Source organism: Myotis brandtii, unplaced genomic scaffold, assembly GCF_000412655.1.
Source record: "Myotis brandtii unplaced genomic scaffold, ASM41265v1 scaffold577, whole genome shotgun sequence".
Classification (NCBI taxonomy): Eukaryota; Metazoa; Chordata; class Mammalia; order Chiroptera; family Vespertilionidae; genus Myotis; species Myotis brandtii.
Genome location: NW_005370161.1, coordinates 1,390,205 through 1,409,232, shown reverse-complemented (window position 1 = coordinate 1,409,232; position 19,028 = coordinate 1,390,205). Strand labels below are relative to the sequence as shown.

The 19,028-nt window shown below is 57.8% G+C and overlaps 2 protein-coding genes across 6 annotated transcripts in view; one reads left to right on the top strand and one right to left on the bottom strand.

Annotated features, from left to right (window-relative positions):
- The window catches only part of COL18A1 (collagen, type XVIII, alpha 1), a gene marked incomplete at its 5' end in the record, with an annotated part of 54,690 nt that extends 50,022 nt beyond the window's left edge, over positions 1 to 4,668 (top strand). Inside the window, 6 exons of the mRNA XM_005878933.1 lie at positions 162 to 290; positions 907 to 939; positions 2,174 to 2,419; positions 2,871 to 3,068; positions 3,393 to 3,508; positions 4,242 to 4,668. Coding sequence (XP_005878995.1) covers positions 162 to 290; positions 907 to 939; positions 2,174 to 2,419; positions 2,871 to 3,068; positions 3,393 to 3,508; positions 4,242 to 4,452 — 933 coding nt within the window. The remainder of the gene's footprint in view (positions 1 to 161; positions 291 to 906; positions 940 to 2,173; positions 2,420 to 2,870; positions 3,069 to 3,392; positions 3,509 to 4,241) is intronic.
- Positions 4,669 to 8,170: 3,502 nt separating this feature from the next.
- Positions 8,171 to 19,028, bottom strand: part of SLC19A1 (solute carrier family 19 (folate transporter), member 1) — a 15,785-nt gene continuing 4,927 nt past the window's right edge. For 4 of the 5 annotated variants that reach the window (XM_014549970.1, XM_005878925.2, XM_014549971.1 and 1 more), the window contains 5 exons: positions 17,890 to 18,151; positions 15,020 to 15,791; positions 14,754 to 14,946; positions 11,732 to 11,873; positions 8,171 to 9,460 (listed from right to left, as the gene is read on the bottom strand). In XM_014549970.1, coding sequence (XP_014405456.1) covers positions 9,185 to 9,460; positions 11,732 to 11,873; positions 14,754 to 14,946; positions 15,020 to 15,791; positions 17,890 to 18,151 — 1,645 coding nt within the window. In that variant the 3' untranslated portion in view covers positions 8,171 to 9,184. The remainder of the gene's footprint in view (positions 9,461 to 11,731; positions 11,874 to 14,753; positions 14,947 to 15,019; positions 15,792 to 17,889; positions 18,152 to 19,028) is intronic. The other variant, XM_014549972.1, reaches the window with a different exon arrangement.

The window sequence follows — 19,028 nt, the reverse complement described above, 5'->3', positions numbered from 1 at the left end:
GTGTCCATGTCCCCACCCCATCACCTGGAAATGTCCAAATTCGGTCCCCTGAGCTCCACACCTGTCGGGACCATCTGCCGTCCCTGGCCCCACCCCCCGCCCGGTGAGCCCAGTGCCGCCTCTGAGCACAGTGGGGCCCCATTGGGCCGGGCCTCCAGCAGGTGAGGATCTGGCCCACGTACCAGACCATGCTGGACAAGGTGCCCGAGGTGCCCGAGGGCTGGCTCATCTTCGTGGCTGACCGGGAGGAGCTGTACGTCCGCGTCCGAAATGGGATCCGGAAGGTCCTGGTGAGTTCTCTGGGTGGCCTTTTCCTGCACCTCCTGTCCTCACTCGTGGGGGTCGGACATGGGAGAAGGTGGGGAGCGCTGCATGGAGGAGGAAGGCCCAGGCCTATGGGAAGGGGCACAGGGATCCGGGCCACTGCCCGCGCCCACAGCAAGCCCCCTTCGCCACGGTCAGGACCCTCAGCACCATCCTATTATGGCGACACCCTGGACATGGGAGAAGGTGGGGAGCGCTGCATGGAGGAGGAAGGCCCAGGCCTATGGGAAGGGGCACAGGGATCCGGGCCACTGCCCGCGCCCACAAGCCCCCTCCGCCACGGTCAGGACCCTCAGGACCATCCTATTATGGCGACACCCCGCAGGGACGAGTGACAGCCAGCGCTCCTCATGCTACTTTTTTTAAATTAGTAGAATTTCTTGAGGAGTTACAGGCGTACAGAGAAGTAGCCCTCATCCTTTTGAAAATGTGTGGTCTGCCCGGCACCAGGCAGGCCCCGGATGCAGCTGTGCTGGCTTCCAGGGGAGGGAGGCCCGGGCTGGGCATGTGGATTCAGGAGGGTTGCCCACTGTGGGTGCTGGTGAATCAGGTCATTGAAGTAACCCCCGTGTTTTCTTCCAGCTGGAGGCCCGGACGCCACTCCCGCGTGGGACGGTAAGGAGCCCTGTTCTTTCCCAGCTGTCAGTTTTGGGGTGCAAATCTTTGAGCCCGGTGGATGGCCAGGGCGTGTGGGGCATGCAGTGGTGGTCTGCACACTGCCTCCCATTTCTGGAACAACACTTAGTGCTTTAGCATCCTGGGGCCTCCCCTGCTGAGGAGATGGGGGGCCCATCGTCTTCCCCGGGCTCCTGGGGCCAGAATCCACTGCTCCGTTGAGTCTTTGCTGTCTATCCAGAGTGCAGAGCACAGGGACAGACCCTTCTAGGGTGGACGGAGGGTGGACAGAGGGGGAACAAAGGAGATGGAGATGGGGGATGAATGGGCTGAAGTGAGTACTTGAGTTCACATCTCACAGCTGTAGGCTCCTTTGAAAAAGCATGACTTCTCATATGGCCCAGCCCGAGGACCTGCGAGTCCATTCTCTCATTCATTCATTCATTCATTCATTCAGTACATAGTCCTGGGCCCCTCCCATACGCTGGGCACTGTTCTAGGCATGAGGTACAGCTGGGCAGGAAACGGACAAAGCCACTGCCCCCTGCAGCTGACATTATATGGGGGAGACAGGCAGTAAAGAGAATAGGTTTGTCAATATATGAAGCATGATATGAAGCATAGTTATACAAATACAAATCTTTTATGTAAATATATGTTAATTGTATGAACTATAAATAGAAACTATCCACAGGTACTAAGTACCTAATAATAGGCATATAGGTAACAGTAATAAATTACAGGGTGTGTCCTAAGGCTTTCGGCACTGTGGGAATAAATAATGGAGAAGTGGGTGGGGGCATAGGAGTTGGGATTTGAAGGTGGAGGTCACCTTGTCTGTGGTGGGAATGGAGCACAGGCTTGAGGAACTGAGACCAGGGGCCCGCCGTGTCATAACGGGGTATCTGAGCTACAGCGAGGAGGCGGCCTCGAGGTCATGGGACGTGATCGCCTGAGGGCCCCCAGGCCACAGCAAGGAGATGGCTGGGGTGCGCAGGAGCCAGGGGTGTGTGAGCAGAGGACATCCACTTGATTTAGGCATAAACAAGATGGCCAGGCTCCCCCACCAAGAGCACAAGCTGGGGTGAAGAGGAGCAGGGTGCTCTGGGACGGGTAGCCAGGAACCTAGGCCCAGGCAGGAGAGCAGAGCCTGAAGGGCACCAGGGGGCCTCCCTGTGGCGCTGACAGGTGTCGGAGCCCCCGTTTCACATACTGTCCACTCCTCGATCTGCAGGACAACGAAGTGGCCGCCTTGCAGCCCCCGCTGGTGCAGCTGCACGAGGGAAACCCGCACCCCCGGTGGGAACTGCCCCCCTCCACCTCACGACCCTGGCGGGCAGATGACATCCTGGTCAGGCCCCCACGCCTGCTGGACCCCCAGCCCTACCCTGGAGTCCCGCATCACGGCTCCTACGTGCACTCCCGGCCAGCCCACCCCACTGGCGCTCCCGCCCACACCCACCATGACTTCCAGCCGGTGGTGAGTGACCCTGGGGGCACGTGCCCTCTGACACCTGCCTCCGAGGCCAGTCTCTGCTTAGGTCCCAGAGAGGCTGGGCTGGTGCCTATGACGGCACTGGGGACCCCGCAGATCCTTTTTCACAGAGGTGGCTGGTGAGGCCTGAGATCAGGGACTTGCTTAGGAGGTAGATGGAGGAGGTGGCCGCTTCAAGCTGACCACCGCCCGCTCCCAGGCTGGGCGTTGCTTTCTGGGCGCCCACACCTCTGCTGCCCTGGGCTGAAGGGCCCCAGGCTGGTTCTCCAGGGCCCCAGTGGGTGCACTCAGCTCTCCCAAGCCCTGTCTGTGCTGAGACTCAACCCTACTGTCTATGCAGGGCCGGGGCGGAGGGAGGGCAGGCGGGGAGGGGGCGCCCAGAACTGTACCTGATGTCACCGGCGGCTGACTGCAGCTGACTGCCACTCTCCTGCAGCTGCACCTGGTCGCACTCAACGGGCCACAGCCTGGCGGCCTGCGTGGCATCCGTGGCGCCGACCTCCAGTGCTTTCAGCAGGCGCGTGCGGCCGGGCTGGCGGGCACCTTCCGTGCCTTCCTGTCGTCGCGCCTGCAGGACCTCTACAGCATTGTGCGTCGTGCCGACCGTGCCACCGTGCCCATCGTCAACCTCAGGGTGGGTGCACTGCCCTGAGTGTGGGGCTCCCAGAGCTGGGGTGAGGGACCTGGGAATCAGGGGGCAGGGCACTGGACTGGTCACACCCCTGAGAACCCAGCAAGGCCCCTGCACCACAGTGCCCTTCCCGTGGCTTTATTTTATGGCTCTTCACCACCACTGTGCTTGCCGGATGCTCCTAATGTGTGAGGACCATGGGCGGTGGACTCGTCCCAGACCCGGGGTCCAGGCCGGAGGAGGTGCCTGGTCTGCTAAGGTGCCCAGCCAATGGTCCTCTGTCGGGGGGTGGCCAGAGATGGGTAAACCGCCCACTTCCCTCCGCAGGACGAGGAGCTGTTTCCCAACTGGGAGGCCTTGTTCTCGGGCTCCCAGGGCCAGCTGAAGCCAGGGGCCCGCATCTTCTCCTTTGACGGCAGAGACGTGCTGCAGCACCCCGCCTGGTAGGTGCCCCCGCGTGAGTGCAGTAGCTGGAGGGTGGGGAGGAGCTCTGGATCTTACCGGCCCTAGTGCAGGCCCCTGACGCTGCACCTCCCTGTCTCGCCTGACCCTCTACCTAATACATGCTCACTGTTTAAAACTCACAAGATCCAGAAGAGCATGAATGATACAAAGCATTCTCCGTGTGTTGTACGAACACCCTCACCAGCCTGCTCCATTGCTGTCGGGAGACTGGCCAATGGTGGGTGCCCCAGGGGCCTGCCAGGACCACCCAGCTCTCACTGTCTGTCACGCAGGCATCACAGAGAGTGATTGCTCCTGTAAACTCCCCCAAATGGAATTTCCCAGTTGGAGGATATGTGTACTTCAAACACTGGTGGAAGCTGTCAGATTGCTCTCACACCCCTCGTCCCTCTGCCGGCTTGGTGTGAGGGCACCTGTCCCCCCCGGGCATGCTCTTCCCAGGTGGCTCGTGTGTCAGACAAGTATGTGTCCCGCCCTCACGGAGGAGCACCCAGCCCCAAGGGACCAGTCATCAGGGTCACAGAGCCTGCTCCCCATGCTGTGCCCCCAAAAGCAGTGGCAGCACGGGGTGCACCGTCCCCGGTGGCTAGGATTGGCCCGAGTCCCTGCTACCACCTCCGCCTGCAGCCTCTGCCCTTTTCTGCCTGAGGGTGGCCTCTGTCCCAGGAGGAGCAGGGCCCAGGGGAGACTGACAGCCCCTGTGTCCTGCAGGCCACAGAAGAGTGTGTGGCACGGCTCAGACCCCAGCGGGCGCCGGCTGACCGAGAGCTACTGTGAGACGTGGCGGACTGAGGCCGCAACAGCCACGGGCCAGGCCTCCTCCATGCTGACGGGCAGGCTGTTGGAACAGAAAGCCGCGAGCTGCCACAACGCCTTCATCGTCCTCTGCATTGAGAACAGCTTCATGACCTCCTCCAAGTAGGGCTTCTGCCAGCTCACGTGGTGTATGGACCGACGGCCAGAGAGGAGGCCAGGCGGCAGGGCAAGTGGAGAGACCCCCAGTGCCGGGCAGGGAGCGGCAGCCAGCACTCCAGACAGGGGACCTGGCTGGGACACTTTCCTGTGTGGTTCACATTTCATGTAATCCTCCAGAAATAAAAGAAAGCCAAAGAGTGTATTTTTTAAAAAGTTTAAAACAGAAAGCTTGGTGCCAACTCTTTCTCCTGCCCTGCCCTGCCCGCTTCCAAGCCCCAGCTGGCCTGGTCATGCAGGGCGCTGTCCTCAGATTAGACACCAGGGGGCGCACCTAGCCCTGTTTTCTCTCTCTCTCTCTCTCTCTCTCTCTCTCTCTCTCTCTCTCTCTCTCTAATTTTTGTGACTTTATTTGCGCTTGTCTACAATTGCCAGGAAGCAGGATCTCAACCTGTTGGGATAATGCTCCACCCTGGCTGTGTTCTCTGTGGCCTCCGGCACGCACTCCCCTGGGGCGGTATGTGCACCCCAGGTCCCCAGAGGGTTGCCCCAGGCAGGGGCTGACTCGGTTTTCTGCCTGGAACCCCTTCTCTGTACAAAACTCAGACCCACTTGCAGACCAGCCACAGCCTCCCTCTTCCCTTCTCTATCTGGCCCAGGGGCTGTGGCAGCAGTAAAGAGGGCCCTCCCTCCCCAGGCGGTCAGCGGTCCAGACGACTCAGGCCTTGGGTCTAAGGGGGACCGCCTCTCCTCGGCCTCTTGCAGCAATACCCCCTTCCACTGGGGCAGTTTCCAAGCTCAGTGCCCAGCTCAGCGCCCCACTGCTGACCCTGGCTCCAGACGGGGGTGGGGGGGGGGGGCTAGCATTACCTCCTCCCCCCATGCTGTATGTGCTAGTGGCCTATGCATCCCCTGGAGTCAGTCCTGTCCTGTGGGGTCTCTGTCCCATGCTGGCTTCCCAGTTGACCTGTGAGGTCGAAAACAGTGCAGAGCTAGCCCCAGCCATAGCTGTGCTGTGTGTTTTTAGGGGTCCAGACATGGTAGCATCCTGTTCCTGGCCCCAACCCCACATCCAGTAACCCTTTAAAATACATATATATCTGCCCTAACTGGTTTGGCTCAGTGGACAGAGCGTCGGCCTGCGGACTGAAGGGTCCCAGGTTCGATTCCATTCAAGGGCACGTACCTTGGTTGTGGGCACATCCCCAGTAGGGGGTGTGCAGGAGGCAGCTGATCGATGTTTCTCTCTCATCGATGTTTCTAACTCTCTCTCCCTCTCCCTTCCTCTGTAAAAAAATCAATAAAATGTATTTTTTTAAAAATAATAAAATAAAATATATATCCTCATGAATAATAAAAGCCCAGCAACCAAACGGCAGAATGACCAGTCGGCCAGTCACTATGATACACACTGACCACCAGGGGGCAGATGCTCAACACAGGAGCTGCCCCCTGGTGGTCAGTGCACTCCCACAGTGGGGGTGCTGCTCGTTGACCAGGATGAGCAGCGCTCCCACAGCAGGCTGATCCCCGCAGGCCACGTCCCCCCACCAGTGCATGAATCCCATGCACTGGGCCTCTAGTATCTATATAAAAGCCTAAGCAACCGACCGACCATTCGACCAGTAGCTATGACGCGCACTGACCACCAGGGGGCAGACGCTCATTGTGCAGGCATGGAAACATGGAACACACTGATGAATCTCGGGGGAGGGGGAAGAACGAGAAGAGATTAACCAAAGATCTTATATGCATACTAGAGGCCCAGTGCACGAATTTGTACACTAATGGGGTCCCTCGGCCTGGCCTGTGGGGACCAGGCCAAAACCACAGTCCAACATCCCCTGAGGGGTCCCAGATTGCGAGAGGGTGCAGGCCAGGCTGCGGGACCCCACTGTACAAATGTGTGCACTGGGCCTCTAGTGTGTGTGTGTGTGTGTGTGTGTGTACTTTAATTGATTTCAGAGTGGAAGGGAGAGGGAGTGATAGAAACATTAATGACGAGAATCATTGATTAGCTGCCTCCTGCACAGCCCACACTGGGCATCAAGCCCACAAGCTGAACATGTGCCCTGACTGGGACTCAAAACGTGACATCCCGGTTCATAGGTCGATGCTCAACAGCTGAGCCACACTGGCCGGGCCCAGTCCCCATTTTCCAGGCTCAGAGTTCCCAACACCCATGCAGGCCAAGCTCTGCCTGGGAGCACCTGCTAGGACTCCTCGAGTCCCTGGCCAGACTGCCTCCTGCTGAGCACTGGATGGAGGCAGTGTGGAGGGACTGCAGCAGGGGCAGGACCGGACTGGACCATGTCCACAAACTAGCTCCATGTGCATGAGTGAATGAGGCCATGTGTTTTGCCCTGTTCGCCACCATCCACAACAGTGCATCTCAAAACCCACATCATTGTCCTTGTTGGAGAACTTCGGGAGACATTCTGAGGTGCATGTGTGTCTCTGGGAGAGCTGGTAGGTGTCCCCATTGGTGGCCATGCTGGGAGGGATGGCAGGCCAGAGCCCAACCCCTCGAGGTCTGTCCATGCACTGCAGCCATAAACCAGAGGAGCTGGTCCTGGTGACTGTGAGGTGTGGTTCCAAATAAAAGAATCTATGTACATGGACACTGGTTTGCATGTGGCCGGCACTGTCCTGAGACCAGTTCTCTGGGGCCTAAATCCCCACACCCCCAAGTGGGTGGCCCATGAGGGAGCCCAGGTGTGCAATATGCAGATGCACACGGCTGTGCATGGGTATGCATGGACATCCCCAGGTGTATACAGATGCATCAGGTGTATGTGGACGACCTTTCTCAGGTCTCCCTGGGGCAGCAGGCTTCCCAGGCCCATGCAGGTGGCCTGCCCTGGACTCTCCCCACAGGTGCTGCAGCTGGCCAGGCTCTGGGAGGTGTCTGACCCCAAGGGGCTGTGCACACTACACAGAGAAGGCCTCACTGTGCCCTGGGAACAGATGCCATCCCTGCCCTGGTGGCCAAGGTGCTTGGGAGCAGCAGAGAAAGGCGGTTCTGGGAGCCTGGAGGTGGTTCTAGGTTTAAGCAGCGCAGTGCACATGGAGGGGCTCAGAGGGAGCAGCTGAGCCAGCTGCTGATGGTGTTCTTGCTGGGGGGCAGGGGGGGGGTAGGTATCCCAGTGCAAAGGCACAGAGCTCTGATTGTGGGGTTAGTGACCAGAAGAGATCCCCCCAACCCCGCAACCAATCCATGAAGTCTTGCTTGATCTCTAAGCACAAATGGGAAATGGTGCTGGGCCCTGGGCTCAGTGCTGCCCCTTCCCAGCGGGGTCAGAGGGGCAGCAGTGGCCTCTGTGGACACGCCCAGGGACCAATCCATCAGTCTGACCCACACCATTGGCCATGACTTGGGCCAACCCCTGTGTACACGCTCCACGACTCTCATGGTGCCCCGAGGTGCCCCATTCAGCCAGCTCCAGCAGCCCCTCCTAGGCCAGGAATTGTTTCTGACCCTCCTTGCCAAGCTGGCTCCAAGCTGCGGCCTTTCCACCGGACCCTACCTGTTGGGCTGCTGCTCAGCTGCCCCACTTGGCATGAGGACAGAGGGTCATGGGAGGAGCGGCATCAAGGACATGGTGGGCCCAGGTTGGGTCCCTTCCTTTGCTGGTCCCCTTTCTTGGCCTCCCACTAGACCCCAGCACCCCCCACCCCCCCCAACACACATACACACACCACCAGTTTGGAATCAGGAGCCCCTCACACTCGGGTCATGTGGTTTATTTAATGTTTCAAGTCTTACATTACCACATGACTGGTTCCTAGAGCCCCAGGAGGCATGTCCTCCGGGCTGGTGTGTGAGCAGCCCAGGTGGCCTCCATCACCAGTGAGGCGGGCCAGTGTTAACCCACATCAGGAAGGGGAAGGACGACAGGGCCCAGGGCCCAGGGCCCAGAAGGAGCCAGCTCCCAAAGACTGCAGCACCCCCATTTCATCCAGTGGGGAAACGCCTACCTGCCCCAGTACCAGCTTCTCCCACAGAAACAGAGGACCAGTAGGGTTCACATTCATGACAGTTAAAAAAATAGGAGCACAGCATTGTTTAAAACATGAGTACCAGGGCAACTAGAAATGTCAGTTTAGCCACGAGCCCTGGGAACCCAGGCCCCCACCACCACCCTACAGGGCCCACGACAGCCTGCAGGGGCTGGTGTCACTCGGGCTAGCACATGGGGCCATCTCCCCAGTCCCCAGGGACCAATGGGATCTGCCTCCCAAGGGGAGTGAAGGCAGGGAGGCCTGGTGGGCATGTGGAACCCCACCACTGGCCATGTGTAGGCAGGGGACACAACCCAACCCACAGTGCCCGGCAGCTGCCTGTGTCCCCAGCAGGCTACAGAGCGTAGTCAGGATGTGAGGCCTGAGAGGTGCAGGGCTTGGGGACACCACAGGACAAGCCAAGGCACCACTGGCCGAGGCAGGTGGCCCTCGAGGTGTGTGTCATAGGGGCCCCATTGGTCATTGGTACCATAATGTGAACAGTAGAATTCAAACATTGCCAAAAACCCAGCTTCCTGATTCCGAGGACCGGCACCCAGCCAGGGGTGGACCGTTCTGAGATGCCAGGGCGCCAGGCCACAGGGACCGGCACCCTGTCAGGGTTGGGGCAGTTCTGAGATGTCAGGGCACCTGGCTCAGTGAGGATGTTGGAGGATGCAGAGCAGATTGCCTCTGGTGTCAGAATTTGGCCACTCACTGAGCTGGGCAGAGAGAGCAGGTCATGCCTTGGCTTCACGCTGGTCCCTCAGGACTGGTCCTGCGGTCCATGCACCGTCCTCCGGGGCCAGGGTTGTGGCTTCAGGCTGCAGGTTGCTGAGGACCCCATCCTGCAGGCTCAGCACCTGAGCAGCTTTCTCCTCCGAGGGGCTCCTTAGCTCCTGGGCCAGGGGCAGGGGCTGGTGGTGGCTCCTCGGGAAGTGCCACAGGGTCCCCAGCACAGCTCCCAAGAAGTAGGCAATGGACAGCACCACGAAGTACCCAAAGTAGACGAGGAACTGGAACAGAGAAAGGTGCAAGTGTGGGTGGGGAATAAGGGGCGGCCTGGGAGATGAGGGGGCTTTGGAGAGGGGAGGGGAGGGGGACAAGGGAGGGACAGTCGGGAGGCAGCCCACATGGATGTATATTCCTCCCTCTCTTTCTCTCCTGCTCAGAGGCCACGGGAACACTGCAAGGGTGAGGTGGGCACTAGGGGTGAGAGGCCAGCCCAGGAGCAGGCCCCACAGTGCACAAGGCCTGCCCTCCACGCTCCTGCCACCACACGGCACAGCCCACTTTCTCTCAGAACCCCCGCACCTTTGCTGTCTCTGTGTGGCCTCTGTGATCTACCCCCAGTGCTTCGCTTATTTTGTGTGACCACACGTGCGCACTTCGCTCCATGGGCAGAGTTCCCACACTGCTGAGGGCTCGCGGACATCCGTGCGTGTGGTAAAGCCGGTCAAGGACAGACAGCCCCACACAGTGAGCCAGTGGCCGCCCTGGTGACGGGCAAAACTGACCAGTAGTGACACCAAGAGATGCACACCCAGCCCACAAAAATGTCCCTCCTGATTCTCATGAACACCCGGGGGACTGGAGGTCCGGATGGTCTCGAGGCGACTGTGGGCCGGGCCAGGCTCAAGTCCCTCCCTGAGCCCCTCGTGACACAGGCACCCTCAGCCCTTCTAGGAAACCTGCTCATTCAGAAAGTAAAGCAGGAAGGGACCCGTGGAGGACTTTGCTCCCAGGAAGATGGAGTCACATGGTTCCCGAATTCTTCCCCAGTATGACTGAAGCCTGGAAGCCACACAGAGCACACATCAGAGAGTGACTGCAGGCGGGAGGGTGGGGGGCAGCCCAGCTGGGACCCGAGCCCGAGGCACAGCATGGTGACGTGTGATGGGTCTCGGGCTTTATTTCCTTTTTTGCTACAGGTATTTTGAAACTAAAGATGCCAGCAGCCCAGAAATGGCAACATGTGTAGAAAAAAAGCCCCAACAAAGCTGCTCTCTCTACCAGAGGACCAGGAGACGGACACCCAGCAGGACAGGAGGTGACAGACGAACAGCCCTGCTCCGGCTAGAACCACCCTCATCACCCGGGCTATCAGGAGGCCCCTGCCCATGTGGGGGTGTTGCTCAAGTCCCCGTGGGTGTTGCAATCTTCACCCCACAGAGCTCACATGGAAAGTCTGGACTTTCACTCCCACCCACCGGGAGTGCCGACGCCCAACTCCATCCCTGCGGACTCAGGACTTTCACCCCCACCCGTCCACGGTGGCAAGGACACCCCACCCCATGTTCAACCTTCTGAAAGCGAAAGACAAAGAAAAGAATCTTGAAAGCAGCCACTTAAAAAAATGACACCTTAGGGAAGAACAATTAGAATGGCAGAATTTTTCATCATAAACTACGAAGGCCACAAGGAAGTGGCAGAGCTTTCACCTGCTGGAAAAAACTGTCAGCCCCGAAGCCTTCAGGAGTGAAAATAATGGCTAAAGGAGGTTCTCTGGACTGGAAGGGGGACGACCGAGACAGAACTTGACACAACAGGAAGGAAAAGAACGCAATGAGCAGAACCGTGGGTACAGATGTGGTCTCACGGTTGGGGAAGAGGGAGGAGTCAGGTGGGAGTCAGGTGGTGTGGACGTGAAAGAGCAGCCTGAGGGACCCGAGGGGAGGGAAGCTTCTGTTTCTTGACCCTAAGAGGTCATTAATCTGGTAGTGATGCTGCACCAGAGACCTCAACCCGCCCATCCCTGGGCACAGGGCTCACGCCCTCCAGACAGCCCCTCCCACCACTCATTCCTGGCACACCTCTGCCCTTCCTGTGAGGAGCCCCTCAGCCATCATGGGGGATGCCCAGGGCCAGGAAGACCTCCAGAAATGACCTGCATCCAGACTCAACTAAGAGGCCTCATGTTCCCAGTGGAGTCAGCGGCGTTTCAGCTCCACCCTGGGCCCCAGGAGGCAGCAGGACAGGCCGGCACAGCGGTTGCCAGACCATGGCTCCCTGGCGCCAGTCCTCTGATCCTTCTTCCCTCCTTGCTTGGGGCCTCTCACTTCACGCTCCTGCTCTGACTCAGTAAGTCCCGTGTATCTAGCTGGAGACCCCGGCCCGCCCTGTGCATGCCCCCTGCCCTCAGTAGATCTGTGGTCTGGGGCCCAGGGAGGGGACAATGCTGCTGGTTGGGTGAACACCAGGAGACCCTGGCCCAGACACCCACCCCCCGTCACCTCCCACCCCGAGTCCTCTCTCCCCAAGGAAGCAAACCCAACGCAGGGGCTGACCTGGGATCGGACGTGGAGGCCCAGGCCCCGCTTGTCGGAAACGATGAGGGTGATGATGGTCTTGAGAACAATGGCAAGGAACGTGTTGATTCCGAAGACCAGGGCACAGAGCTCCTTAGAAAGAGAAGACGCGATCTGAAAACTTAAAGGGAAAGCAGGCCAAGGTCAGCCTCGGCTGGGAGGCCCAAGAAGTGCCCACAAGTACAAAGGTGACGTCTAGGCTGCCACTGGCTGCCAGAAACAGCTATGTGGTCTGATGACTGGCCATGCCTGCTAAGGCCACTGGAGACCAGCAAGCCCAGCCCAGCACCCAGCCTACCCACTTCATCCTCCCTCAATGACTCATAAAGTGAATGCAAAATAGTGCCACATGCAAACTCGGGGAAGACATTTAAAAAGTCTCCTAGTAACCCTGGCATGGAGTAACTCATTCATTGCAGCATTCTCAGAAAATCATCCCCAGGAGAACAGGCAGAGCATCATGAGAAAAGTTCTAGAATTAAAGTCCTTAATGATAGTAGAGTCTTTAATGATTTTAAAGTCATTCAATGATTCAATAAGTTAGAGAAAGAACAGTTAAACAAATAGGAGAGAAGAAGGAATTAATATTCTCAGAGCTCCCAATCCTCTGCAAAGAAATTAACATTTGAACGTACTTCCAATTAAAATTCCCAAAGTGCCTTTAAAAATAATGACTAAACAAGAAATAGTCTAAAGTTCTCACCCAGCCGGCATGGCTCAGTGGTTGAGTGTCCAGCTATAACCAGGAGGTCATGATTTGATTCCAGTCAAGGGCACATATCTAGGTTGTGAGCTTAATTGCTAGTGGGGGGTTTGCAAGAGGCAGCTGATCAATGATTCTCTATCATCACTGATGTTTCTCTCTCTCTCTCCCTTTCCCTTACTCTCTAATGTCAATTAAAAAAAAAAAAAGAAATATTCTAAAGTTCTGAAGAATGGCCCTGACCGGTTTGGCTCAGTGGATGGAGCGTCGGCCTGGGGACTGAAGGGTCCCAGGTTCGATTCCAGTCAAGGGCATGTACCTTGGTTGCAGGTACTTCCCCAGTAGGAGGTGTGCAGGAGGCAGCTGGTCGATGTTTCTCTCTCATCGATGTTTCTAACTCTATCCCTCTCCCTTCCGCTCTGTAAAAAAATCAATAAAATATATTTTGAAGAATGAGCAATCACATGACAAAGACTGCACACAAACTGAGAAAAGGCCTTGTCAATCAAAGGTCTGAGAGGACAGATTAACTCCTAGGACACCGGAGCTGGGTCAGGTCCCGCCAGCACCGCGAATGATGCCATGCTACCCACACGCCACACCCTCTGCAGGAGTGTTTCACATGGCACACCTACTCTGTAAGTAGATGAGAGGCAGAGCATAACACACCTACCACATACGGTAGATGTAAGTGTGCTACAGATAAAGAGGGAAAACAGGAAATCCCAGCAGGAAGAGAGCCCACCAATGTGAAGCGTCCACTAACACCAGGCAGGAGCCAGCCCTGCTGCACTAAGAAAAGGCAAGCTGGCCCTCAGGCCACAGGGTAGCTCGCTTGGCCGGCAGGCTTCTGCCGTATCTACCAACACCCCCTATCCACCAAAGCTCATGCCCTTTCACCCGACCACTTCCTTTCTAGGAACACCTGAGACCATCATCAGAATTTGGAAAGGAAAATGCAGGTTGAGAGGATAGTGATCTCACTGTTGCCTGTCATAGCAAAATACTGAAGGCGGCATCCCCATCAGTTGGGGATTAGCTATGTGGCATGCCACTTGCCACCAAGAGGACCAATTACACCTGCATTTTGGCCAGCTAAATGGAAAGGTGTCTTCTGCCAGGAGTGTCGTCAGGGTGTCTGGCAACTTGGCCCTCAGGAGGACAGGAAGGACACTAGGTTTGACCCAGGCTCTGAGCCCAGGGCAGGTGCAGGCCGAAAGTGGACAGGGCAGTGTGTGCCGGGCGCTTCTGTGAGACGGCACAGGGTAGTCAGGCCACCACTCCATGGAGGTGGGAACTGCAGTGGGTCAGGAGACTGAGGATACTGTCTGAGCTGAAGACGAGGTGGGAAAGATCTTCTAACATGGGTGTGAGTAGGAGGAGGATAGAAGGTGGCCCACTTTGGGGGTTGGAGGGGGACTATGGTGACAGACACACACACCAGGTGCAGGAGGCGCAGGGAGGCAGGCTTCTGTGTACCTATGTGGTGTGAGCACATGTAGTGTGAGCACGTGTGGTGTGAGCACATGTAGTGTGTGCCTGTGTGGTATGAGCACATGTGGTGTGAGCACGTGTGGTGTGAGCACATGTAGTGTGTGCCTGTGTGGTGTGAGCACGTGCAGTGTGAGCACGTGTGGTGTGAGCACATGTAGTGTGTGCCTGTGTGGTATGAGCACATGTGGTGTGAGCACATGTGGTATGAGCACTGGGTGTGAATAAGTGGCTTTGTGAAAGGTCAGTTCACAGGAACACAGAAGGTCATAGGAGCAAGCAGAACATGAGCAGGGGAAGGTTCTGGAAGTACAGGGGAGCTGGTGGGCAGGTCTCAGGATGTCCCTGGGCAGATGCAGGAGGGTCCCCAGGGGTGTGAGGAACATGAGGGCACCAGGAGAGTCGTGGACAGAAGGTAAGCTGGGACACCTGGTCACTCCTTGGCCAGGAGCTGCTGTTCCCCACAGTGGGAACAGAGAGGGTGAGGAAGGCCATAGGGCTACCCAAGATGGGACCACAGCAGCTCCTGGGGCCTGGGAAATGGGGCAGGGAGGCTGGAAGGAAAAACTTCATGAGGACCAGTCCCTGTGGACACCAAGGGGCCTTGATGGGAGGAGCAGAGAATGTGCTGCATGGGTGGGCTCCTTGCTAAGTCTCAGGGCCATGGCAGACAGCTGGGATGTGTGTGCTATGGACAAGGGGACATTGCGCCCCTGCCTAAAGGTGTCCAGGGTTCACCACTCCTCCCACCACCAAGTTTGCTTCACGCTGCTCGGCCTCTCGTCCACCCCACACAGCCCAACTCACATGGCGATGGGCACCAGGAACTGGTAGAAGCCACGGAAGAGCACGAAGGCCATGTAGCACAGCCAGATGCTGCCCGTTTTGTGCATGAGGAAGATCAGCCCGGCCTGCACGGCTGTCACGCCTCCGATGATCAGTTTCGCCCATAGGGCCCACTGGATCTTCACAAAGCCCGCGGCGAAGGCGGTGATGGCGCCTGGGGAGACAGGACAGTCACTGTCTGCCATCCTCCTAGGGTGGGCAGGGCGGGCGGAGCTGGCTGGGCGTACCGAGCAGAGTGGAGGCGGCATCCACGCCACCGTTGTAGACCTTGGTGGTGTCATTGGTGGGGTCGATGTCGTTCCACAGGATGTGCACATAGAAGACGATCAGATAGTAGCCAGCCGAGTTAAAGACCCACCAGAGGGACCAGAGGCGCAGCTGTGGCAGCCGCAGGCTGGCTCCTAACTCCCGGAGCATGCGCACGAGGATCCAGTCCCTCCAGCCCGCCAGCGGAGTCCCGCAGAGCTTCCTGCCCGCGGGCTGGCCAGGGCCAGGGTGCATCTTGTCCAGCTCCGAGGGCGAGGCCTCGCCACGGGCAGGCTCACTGCGGTTGAAAAAGAGGCTGCGCTTGGGGCGCTTCAGGAACATGGCGAGGATCAGGCTGAAGGTGAGGAAGGCCAGGGAGATGTAGTTGAGCATGGTGAAGGAGAACTTGCCCACAGTGACAAGCAGCTGGCCCAGCACAGAGCTGGTGAAGACGCCCAGGAGCACTGCGGACCTGGAGTAGCCGGCCATGCGCTGATACTGGGCGGGGCGCACGAGCGAGAAGATGTAGGAGGAGTAGGCTATGCGGGCGGCCATGGTGAGGCTGTAGAAGAACTCCATGAACTGCATGTGCAGCACGGAGACGCCAAACAGCAGCAGCAGCCACACAGCGATATAGCTCAGGCCCTGCAGAAGCAGCACCGGCTTATAGCGCAGGTAGTCCGTCAGCAGGAACATGGGCACCAGCACGGCCAGGTAGGAGTAGGACAGCACCGGCGTGATCTCATTGGTGACCTGTGGGACAGCAGGCTCGTGACCCCATGCAGCTCATTACCGTAGCCACCAATGCCCTTCGGTAGCCCCCACCATAACCACACCATGAGCGTGACTGTCTGCTAAGACCAGCACAGGTGGCCCTCAGCCCCGAGAGGCCAGCAGGCTCCAAGGCCTCACTTGACAGAGGGAAACCAAGGGCCAGAGTAGAGCCCTGATCAGCATGCGGGGCCCACGGCGAGGCTGGTTGGACCCTCTCGCTCCACTGGTTTACTCACAGCCCTGGCATGGGAACAGCCAGGAAACACGCCAAGGCAGAAATCAAGGAAACACAAATCCAGTAGCTATCAGATGGGCAGAAGGTCAACAGGGGCAAGAGGGAAACCGGAAGCTGTGGCCTCGGGCAGAGGGAGCAAGTGTCGGTGTCCAGAATACGGCAGTGTCGTCCCTCGGGGTGACACACTGAGAGCAGACACCGGGTTTAATCCCCGAGGGCAGTGATGGCGAACCTTTTGAGCTCGGCGTGTCAGCATTTTGAAAAACCATAACTTAACTCTGGTGCCGTGTCACATATAGAAATTTTTTGATATTTGCAACCATAGTAAAACAAGGATTTATACTTTTGATATTTATTTTATATATTTAAATGCCATTTAACAAAGAAAAATCAACCAAAAAAATGAGTTTGCATGTCACCTCTGACACGTGTGTCATAGGTTCGCCATCACTGCCCTAGGGCGTGTCCTTTGTAAGACAGTCTCTGACCCACGTGGGTAACTCTCCCCAGCCAGGCCCGGCAGGCAGGCTCATGCGCACTTCCCAGACACAAGCCTGTCGTCTCCCTGATGACACCCAAGCTTGGGGGAATGGCTTCATTTCTGGAACCTACTATATAATCAGTTAATGTGCAACCAGAGAGGGCAGGCGAATGGGACTTACACATTTTTTGCTGTGGACATTTTTCCTGTTATCTTACTAGAGCTCCGTATACATGATCATTCCTGTAATCACAGCAGACGATGGCCCCTCTTTAAGATCTGATCAGTGTTCTAAGGAAGGAGAACCCTCAGCTGCCCAGTGAGTGAGGGATGGTTACTCAGGAGTCCAGGAGGGTCTGGGGGGCACTGGAGACAACCCCATAGGCCCCAGCCCCCTACCCAGCCTCACCTGGGAAGTGACCAGCTCCAGCAGTCAGCACCGGCCATGGGATCAGACGCAGTGACAGACTCTGAGTTCGTGTGGGCCAGTATGTGGCCATTTCCTTATCTCCAAGATGGCGACTTGGAGGGGACAGGCCGCATCCGCACAGACACTGCATTGGACTTAAACAACTTGAAGGTATGCAAGGGGTAGGGGCCAAGCTCCACGCCAGGGAAAGGCAGGGGCTTCCCGAAGAAATCAAGGGCACAGTGGGACCCAGGGAGATCCGGCTGTGGTGACAGGGGGTGGGGAGGCTGATGGCCACATGGGAAGGGCAGAGGAGGCGGGGGGAATGGAGGTGAGCAGCCCGGAACCAGTTCTGATCAGGACCAGCTCTGACCGAGCCCAGCTCTGGGGCAGTGCCGGGGTCCTCAGGTGGAGAGCAGGGTGGTGACCAGAGCTCGAATGCGCATCCTGAGTGTGCGCCTCATCAACCAACAGCCTCTGAGTTTCTTGGTTTTCTTTTATGGAGAAGGAAATAGCAAAAGCTGGAGAAGGAAAGCACTAGGGCTAGAGCCTGTCCTGCCTCCTCCTCCTACCTCACCACTCACCTCTGGGATAAGCTTACTTAGTCAGCTTTCAACAAGACCCTTTGTCCTCCTTGCGAGTGAAGGAAATTCCTTCAGTAATCTCCTTAGGCAAATAGCTGCTGAGTCTCTGCTGGAAGCAGGTGCCAAGCAGGTGGGCTCCCTCTCCCCGCCTTGCACTCCTCCCTCAGAGACCCGTGGCAGCCTCGGACCCCTCTGCAGCCACTGTCACTCTTTAACTGGCCTGGTTAATAAGTGAGAGTCAGGCCCCTCAGGGCCCCTCAGGGACTGGGGACAGGACCCAGGACACCACATGGCTGCCTAACCTCAACAGCCCCAGCTGCTTCCCCATCCAGGGGCCACCCCTGCCCACTATCCCCATGTCCACATACCTGCTTCTTCGTGAAGTTCTTAGCAGTGCTCAAGAGGTAGGGGGTGATGAAGCTCTCCCCGGGCCGCATCTGGGACATGAAGCCGTAGAAGCAGAGGTAGAATACCAGCCACTGCCAGGACTGAAGCTCGCGGCCCGGCCCAGGCTCCGGCCCGGGCTCCGCCTGGGGTTCTGGGGACACTGGCTTCTCCACCCTCTGGCTGGAGGATGCCATGCTGCCCAGGCTCCACGCGGTCCTGGAGGGACTGAAGGTGATGCTGCTCCTGGAGAAAAGAGCAGAGAGTCAGGGCAACTCAGCAGCCCGCAGACACCTCCCCTCCTCCCCAGAACTTGGCTGAAGGGCCGTCTTCCCTCTCTCACTCAGTCAGGATCCCACATTCACACGGAGTTGGGGAGAGGGGCCCACAGGCCCCAGCCCCATGCTCTCAACCTGGATGGGGCTCTCCACAATCCAGAGGCCACATCCACCCAGACCAGCCTATCACCACCTCCAGGGAGTCTCCAGGGCTTCCTGGCCCCATGTGGTAACCACCAGCCTGTGGAGACCTCTGAGGGCACACGTCCCTCCCCAGGAGGGGTGTCTGGGACAGCCTGTTCTCACTGTCCCGCTGACCTCTGGGGGACCCCATGCACAAGACTGGGCAGATGGGGTTTGGAGGAAGAGCCCAGAGCAGGTGGGGAGGCAAAGGGAGAAGCAGGAGCCAGCGAGGAGTGTACCAGAAGGGAAGGGGCCACAGGGGACAGACGGAGCTCCAGACCACCATGAGCCGAGGGAGGGTGGCCTGACCCAGGACGCTTTGGGTGGTGCCTCCGTTTGGTGCAAGGGTGATGGCACTGTTCCGACACCCACCACTCGCCCCTTATAGGACAGACACATGCTCATGTCTAGTTATCTGAATACAAAGTTATCTGCTGTGGTTTTTTTTTTTATGACTCCTTTCCTATATGTTACATGCTATTCGTTTTCCATTAAGGCACTGATACAAACTTTGCTTTTCAGTGAGAGTCAAAAAGGGAGCTGCCATGAAAACTGTGTCAGGTGACAAAGGGTGCCCATGCCAAGCTGACACGATAGGAATGAGGAAGGGCACACCATTTCCATGGCTCAGGAGGGGCGGGGACACCCTGGGTGTGTGTGTG